The 8065-nt window shown below is 46.2% G+C and overlaps 1 protein-coding gene across 1 annotated transcript; it reads left to right on the top strand.

The window, feature by feature from the left end:
* Positions 1-5112: 5112 nt before the first annotated feature.
* Positions 5113-7494, top strand: LOC146172392 (uncharacterized). The gene is made up of 2 exons (XM_084585937.1): positions 5113-5124; positions 7118-7494. Exons 1-2 carry the CDS (start codon positions 5113-5115, stop codon positions 7412-7414), a joined length of 309 nt encoding a protein of 102 aa, XP_084442063.1. The 3' UTR covers positions 7415-7494.
* Positions 7495-8065: the final 571 nt, after the last annotated feature.

Here is an 8065-nt window from a genome sequence, read left to right as displayed (position 1 = left end):
ATTCTGATTCCTACGTACGGTTGGCTGCCATATTTGGCATGGGAGGATTTCAGAAAAAATACTCAAAGGTGGTACGTGGTTTTGTAGGCGTCGATCCTAGTGCATAAAGGGCTACCCTTCACGCCACATTAGGCAGACCTTAGTTGTTATGAGCGTTATAAATCGTATTTTGTACCGACGTATACCGCCTCGCAGTAATTCTATGTGAAGATGGTGTAGACTTTTTTTTTATCCTTTTTGGACCAGAACCTGCAGCTTATGTGACAAATTCGTCAGGTTTAGCCACTTGCAACTTAGAGTGAAGCAGCCAGCGAAATATATTTCGATCGCAAGACAAAACTGCGTTCACGAATCTTAATTACATTCCCCGACGTCTCATATCCCCATGCGCGAAATACTCTACCATGCACGCTTGCTGTTGCTGCCTTGAACTGTTCTTTCTGCCTGGTGCAGATATTAAATACGTTCATGACTGGGATGCAGTTTTTTGTTGAAATGCATATGCGGAAAAGTTTGCTCTCGCAAGAGTAGAACGCGCTCGGGCGGTAGCACTTCATGCACTGTAGCAATGGAGGGACGATCTAAAACTGATCACTTCTTATAGCCTTCTGAGATAATGAGTAACTCAGTAAGACAGCCGAGCACATGCTTTAGTACTTGCACTTGCGAATTCTTACGAATTTTCGGATAAGCGCTTTGGCAAACCAAATACTATAACTTGGAAAAAAATGTTAATTGCAAGAACCGCAAATGAAATTAGAGCGGCCTTCGTAGTAGTAACGGTTCTTAAAATAAAAAAATAAAAAGAAACCACCGCGGATGCCGTATGTAACTGCCTCACTAAACGCTGGGCGCCTGAGCTCTCCCGCAGCCGAGAATAAGCACTGCACCAGTGCTTTCGCATAGAAAGGTACCATGTACTTACACAAGTTATTTGTTCGTCTACTATGGGCACTGCACTTTCCATAGCCCTCGCGAGATTTACTGTACTGTGATTAGCCTTAGAGGCTAAGATTTACTTAATATTACCATGCAATCGGCACTCAACGAAAGCTTTCCATATATGTCACTGAGAAACTGCTGTGCTCAGCTGCGGCCGTCTCTCGTGGGAGCCCAAACCGCAGGTATAATATGGCGCTACGTCACTTTTAACGTGGCGGCGGCACACAGTGAATTTTACGCGTTCTGGTCTGCTGATCTCCACAATACAACTGAGGCGAACAAAAAATATCACAGTTGCTGCGTCTTGTAAGGTTTGTGTAGACGAAAACAAAATATCCGCGTTATAGCACCTTGCCATATTTTTGTTCACGGGTAGGCTATATATATAGCTACTGTTTCCGCAGCAACTGTCAGAAAGCTTGCGTCGCCATGAGTACGCCAGCAATGTCCGAGTCCCAATGATTTTCTCGCAGCGTTTCAAAGTGAACTCCCGCACCTGCTGAAGGTGATATTTATGGCTCTATGGAAACAGCGAGACTCCGTCTAGTTCCTTCTAAAATTTCCTTTTTTTTTTTTTGTGAGAATGGTTGGTGTCAGCCTTGGAAACACTACGCACAGGTAGGACACCCTCACTGCGAAAACCAAACCCTATGAGCAACAAAATCGGAGAAGCCGTTCCGCCGGCAAATATTCATTATTGCACGAAGCTGGCCGAGAGCTTCTGGCTATAGTTACGTGAAATGAGGGAGACATCCTGCTTAGTACACCGCGCAGCATTGCGCCTACACACCAGCATGTTTTCTCATATTGTTGTTTCTTCTTTTTTTTTTTCGGAGCCCTTAACGGGCGCAGCCAAACGACGAGCCTGAATATTAGAAAGATGGTCACAGTGTGATCACACATGGTGACGTGTGGCGTCACACCAGTTGACAATAACGATTAAGACCTGTCACACTCAGAACGAAAGTGAACTCACCTCCAATAAATGTCAGAGTGCAAAAAGTGCACACTGGATTTTCTGCCCAGTTAAGAGCTGGGCACGAATCTCTGGTGCCAGTGCAAGTTATCACACAGTGTCTTACTTACCCTCCGCTCAACAACTTGAGGAGATGATGTAAGGTGTTAGCCTCTAGAAGATTGCATGTTGCTTTGCTGACTAGTAGTCTGTGAATAATGACATGTAATGGCGTAACTAGGGAATTCTGTTTATAAGAGAATGTGACTGCAGGGAAATATAAAGATAAGAGAAAACTCACACTTTGTATCCAAGGGCAGCAATATTCGGAAGGGGGGGGAGAAGGGGGGACGTCCCTTTAGTTTCCTGCAATAAAAGTGAAACACGTGCCCGGGGCTCTGGAATCTCACCTCTGCACCGTATCTGAGCTGAAAGGCTTACCGTGAGCATTGTGAGAAGTAACGGCAACCCGAAAAAAAAAGAGGGGGGTGGGGAGCAGGGGGGAAGGAGCGCTGCATTCCTTTCATAAATCGGTTAGAGTGTGGTCGAGCCAGCAAGTAATAATTAACTTGCATACATCCACGCTGAAGGCGATTTGCGACGCTTTTAATGAGACAACATATGCATTATGCACCTTGTCCGTTACAGCTATTTAATTGCATACAGCGCTGTGTCTGTGTGTTGTATTCTTTCTCGGTCCTGTTTTAGCGCGCTGTTTCTGTTGAAAATGAAGGTATTTAATGTGTCGCGCAGTATATTACTGAACCTGTAGGAACTTAGAAAAAACCCTTGCATATTCTGACCGCAGCTAAATGCATAACACCGACACCAGTGGGCTTGAGATACAGTGAGGTAAGCTCTCACAAAAGTTATAGGCAGTGCCCAACACGATATAGTACAGGATCTTGTTCTAAACAAGCAGGTAGACAGTAGCGGAGAGCTTACCATCCAAAACAAAGCTCGCCATAAAAGCCCTCGTGATTCGGTGCAGCCTTTTTTAAGGGTTTCAACTGCGGTGAGTGTGCCGTGGCGATAAAAGAAGCCTTCATTCGCATTTGTATTAATTCAAATGCAGGGAACGTAAAGCTTTTTTTCTTGTTTTCATCTTTCATAGCTGAGCATTTTTTTTCCCAACTCAAAATCTTGAACTGGGAATTTAAATGGTAGTGACTAACTAGTGCCACCTTGTTTCACCTGCAATCAACTGGTTTCAGCTGAAAACTAACTTTTGGAAAGCAAATGTTTCCCACAGCCAAATGGTGCCAGTTGGGCACCACCTGGACTCTGTTGGGTGTCAAATGCGAGGGAGAGCAGAACAGTTGTCGATTTTGGGGACTAGCTGGGAAGCAATTGTTTTCAAAGTGGGAAAACTGGAAGGAAACGAATTCTCGGCTGAAGCTAAACTTAGCTCTGGTAATTCCAAGTGAGAACCAATTCTGAGATTTTCTAGCTGGAGGTTGTATGAGGATAAAATCGCCTTTAAGCTTCATTTCTCTTTAGCACACAGAAATAGACCGGATGATCTACATCCACAGTGCCAAAATGTGTTACCGTATAAACAGAGCTTTACTTCTTAAATGCAGTGCAATAATGAGGAGCGATGCTTCACAAAACTTACAATTAGGAAAATCGCAACGACGATGCCTTATCAGCAGACGCCTCATCCACTGTGGGTGCTGCACTGTGTAATATCACCGCGCTGCATTTGCCGCGGTCTGCACGATTTCCCCCTAAAAACGCAGCAAGGAAATAATCGCGCCCAAAAGATGGATAAGACAACGCGCCACCCTCGACCGAAATTCTGGGGCATCTTTTAATTTTTGCGCAGCCGCGGTATATTGTAAGATACTGTTATGGAAAAGCTGAAGAGAATGGTTCAATATTCCTATGCATGATAAAAAGTTTTCTTCTGGAGTTTGGGCCGCATTCAGAACGACTATTAAGGCTGCCCTAGAGACGTTTTTAAATATAGCAAAAATCTATAAGCCTGCCGAGGGCGGTTGGGTGGCTATATTGATTGTCACCGTTAAGTGATGCAATATGTGAAAAAGTTAGGCTGAAACTTTTCCCCAGAAAATGTTCAAAATTTACGGATATGACGCTGACTGGCGGCCCACATTTCTGCCCCGCTGAGGATTATTCCTCGCGCAATGCGCTTTTTCTTTATCATCCTCTGTGCACGTAAATCTACGTCGAACCACCCGCAGATAGCTAAAGTCTATTTTCGCATAATGCTAAACTCACCGTAGCATTTGCCATTTCTTGTCATGCTCGTCTTCTTCGCTATTCTTGCTGAAACCAGCCTTGAGTTTATCCGTGGACTTGATCAATCGTAGCGCAAGCCACAAATCCAGAGGCAGACAGAGGTGTATCGGTAATTAAATGCGCCTACAAACGACAGCAAGCAACATCGCTAAATTACTCGCGCCCGTTCGACAGTGTTGTAGAACAACGTGCCGTGTCACAGTGCCACATTTTTAAGCACAGTGGATCTTAACCAGTCGTATAGCACATTGATAACGAAAACTACGCAGCATGTGTACTCAAGACAAATATCCACGGGACTACGCTGATATGCTGATAGTTTGCTCGTAAACAAGCAAATGACACTTGGAATGAATGTTTGGTGGGCTCGCATGCAAAACGGGGAAGCCCGTGTGTCCAGGAACTGTCCACGTCCGCCAACGTAAGCGTCCGCATTCCTCGCCGCTCAGCCTCGAATCGCCCTCCTTGGTCGTCACTTCTCCCCAAGTGAGCTGTTCTGTTTCGCAAATGGAAACTCCGCCTCGGAACCCATTAAGCGAAATTGGACAAACAGCGAGAGCGGGGCCGCCATTGGAGACGGAGTCCATACTGCTCCGTACCTTTAGGACTGCTGTGCGTGTACCGGTCAAAGCGAACGCTTTCCCTCCCCTCTCCCGGCGACGGGTCAAGCCGAAGGAAAGCGCAACCTTCACGCCTTCGTGGGCACGCTAAACTCCAGGAAAACTGGAGTGTTATTAGCCACCCGGCGGACATGGCTGTTTCTTTTTCCGTGGAATGTTTGAAATCGTAACACGAATGACCCCGTTGTGTGAGCATGCGACGGTCTCATGACACGTGGCCCCGCCCAGAAACCCCCCGGGTGTATAAAAACACAGCTCGTGCATGGCACGCTTTGTGTCCACTCATTTGGTTACTGCCTTTCGGTTCCCCAGAAAACAACAGCTGGAAACATGAAGCCAACGGTAAGGTTCGCCAATTGGTGATCGTCGCATCCTTTTGGACATAGCTGCTATGGGCAAACTATTCCGGCCTATGATCGATTCCTTCAGTCAAACGAACCGTCGAAAGCTATTTGGTGCTCATTGTCTTTGTAAAATGCGTTGTAAAGCGAAGGTGCGACGCAATAATTCCACAAGGTATTCTTGCGACACGCCTTCACAAACGATTGGATATGAGCGAGTTGCCTGATGTGATGTGAGTGAGGTACCCGATCGGTGAAATCGCCATTTGAAGCTCAAGAAATCAAAAAGGATATACAGGCGTCTTTCCAGCTCCATCTATTCCTTAGTTTCTCGTGTTTCATGTTACGGTTTCATTTGTCACACCGTAATCGTCCTAGTGAAAGCAAGTGCCCCCGCAGTCTGCCATTCCAAATCGTCCCAGTCACGTGTGATCCTAAAATACGATACGAACTTCCAATTGGCTTACGGATGAGTGATGGTCTTTGGCGACATGCATTTTGTCTCTTCGTGTTTTGCAAAACCCCCAATCCACTGTCAGTTAGATATTATAATAGGGTTGATAGCCACGGGTTTTTGACGCAGGCGCTGAAAACAAAGGAATCCTACTCCATGATAAAACAAAAAAACTGAAGTGATTCCCCCCGTTGTGTAGGTTTTTTTCCCTGTGTCTTTGTGTGCTGCGTGCCCTTATGCGATTCGGGCCTTTTCATTCCTCTCACTGTGAACTCATTCACCCCTTACATATCTCTTGATTATTTACTCCAGCGACTTTTTCCTGGCTGCCTCTTTAGACTTGCTGCTGCTGATAACATCTGGGCCCGCTTGCACAAAACAATCTTAAGACTGTCTTAGCTAAGTCCAGACTTAACTGGAGTCTAAAGAATAGGCCACTAGCATGGACGCTTAAGACTGGAGTCAAGTCTGGGCTTCAGTCCTGACTTGAATAAGTCGCTTGTATGATTACGACTCTAGTGCTGTCTTGGTTAAGACACAAGGACGCCAGGTGTCTAAGTAGATAAATTAGGGAAATACAGGGATGCGCTGGCACTGTCCCTGCTGTAAGATGTACACATTCCGTCAATTGTGCGTTGTGTAAAATCCGTGCCATTGCTTTTTGCGGCTTAAGATTGTGTTACGAGGAAAAATGCCCCAAGTGGTTGCTGAGGCCGTTCTGGAAAGCCACTCTGGTGAACATGAACCCGAAGCGTTCGACGTTCGGAACACGAGCCGTCTTAAATAAGCTTGGTCTTTCTAAAGACACCATTTAAGTCTGGACTTAGCTCGGACTTTATCGTGCAAGCCGGCCCTGGTCATCTACAGCTTATTTATTTTCTTTTCACAACGTAAACTTTTCACGCACTGCGGAAGAAAGCGTGTTAAAAACAAGATTTTCCGCTTTTTAGTCGAATGCTGTGTGTTGCGTAGAAGCACAGCTATTGAGTCACGGAAGAGACAATATAGGTCGAGCTGGCGCGCTTTACTTCCGTACCTTACAAAAAATAGACAAATAGCAGAGGCACCCCGATAGACATCTTCAAGCCTGCTATAAAGAATCCCATCCAGAGCATCAAATGCTGCCGCGGCGCTCTCACGGTACTGCTTGCTGTCACGGTCTGCTGCCCAAATCTCCGAGAAACTTTCTTCCGCATCAGCAGCGAGCCCGCCGCGAACGGGACTCGGCCTCGAGGCGTGCGAACGTAAGATTGTGACGTAATTTCAACGGAAATTCGGGTCAACGGAAAGCGCGTGGCTTACGATTCTAAATTTCTACATTTGAGATAAAAAGTGCTACTTTCACCTGGTGTCCTATTCCCAGCGAACACTGGCTGCTTCCGCGTCAAAGAGCAGCTACATTTTGTTGCGGCGATGCTCGTGGGGCATTCACACAAGAGCGCGCGTGCAGAAAACGAAATATAGACCACTATTCACTGGATATTTTTCTTTTTTTAAGTCTCACAGAAGTGTCATGATTCTTCTGCTTCGGCGTTTGCAGCTTGTCATCGTGTTCTTTGCCCTGCTGGCCACGGCCATGGCCGGATTCTATGGTGGCTTCGGCGGCATCGGATATGGCGGATACGGCGGATATGGTGGATATGGTGGAATTGGCGGCTACGGAGGCTACGGAGGCTACGGAGGATACGGAGGATACGGATTCCGCGGCTTCCCCGTCGGCCGAGTGTTCGCCTACGGCTCTAGCATTAAGCACGGTTACGGCGGTTACGGTCTCGGCCTGGGCTACGGTGGATACGGCGGTGGCTACGGAGGATTTGGCCACGGATTTTACGGATAAGATCTGGACTATACTGATCGGTTTTTAAACCGAAAGTACGACTAGGAATGTTAGGACATCTTGGGCTGAATGCTGCGAACCAAAGAAATCGGCAAATCTGGGTGTCCCTGAACCCCTTGTACAATAAACCATATGCCTCAGCAACCAATCGCCTTCCAAGTGATTAGACACATTTTTCACCTCCACAGAAACCAAGAGAAATAATGGATCGAAGTGCAGAGCTTTCTCTGTCGTGAGGAGACTCAGAGACGCATTTACCACAACTTCTGAGTGTATCTACTAAAACGCCACTTTCGTTTTCCTTCTTAAAGTAGTAGCGCTGCGGAGTCGTAGCCGGCGCTACCTTAGATCATACAAGTGTAAAAAGTTTGTAGCGCCCTTTCTTCAACATTTTACTTTTTATTACTAGAAACTAAAACTCCAACGCGTAGCTATGGAGGTCGCGCGTGATCGTCGGCATGAAATACGCCATTATAGAAATATACATCATCTACGTCAGCTATGGAGTGAAATGCTTTTTGTGCCAGTCAAACTTAGCCACGTTGTATTACGAATGACTACAGTGCGATTACCATGAAGTTTCTTTCTATGCGCTTGCTTTCAAGTGTCCGTCAGCTTGTTCTTCCTTTTTGTTTTATTGAATAATGGAGT

This window comes from Amblyomma maculatum, unplaced genomic scaffold (genome assembly GCF_055883805.1).
Source record: "Amblyomma maculatum isolate TAMU_Amacu unplaced genomic scaffold, ASM5588380v1 scaffold_13, whole genome shotgun sequence".
Lineage (NCBI taxonomy): Eukaryota > Metazoa > Arthropoda > Arachnida > Ixodida > Ixodidae > Amblyomma > Amblyomma maculatum.
This window is presented reverse-complemented; position numbering and strand designations above follow the sequence as displayed.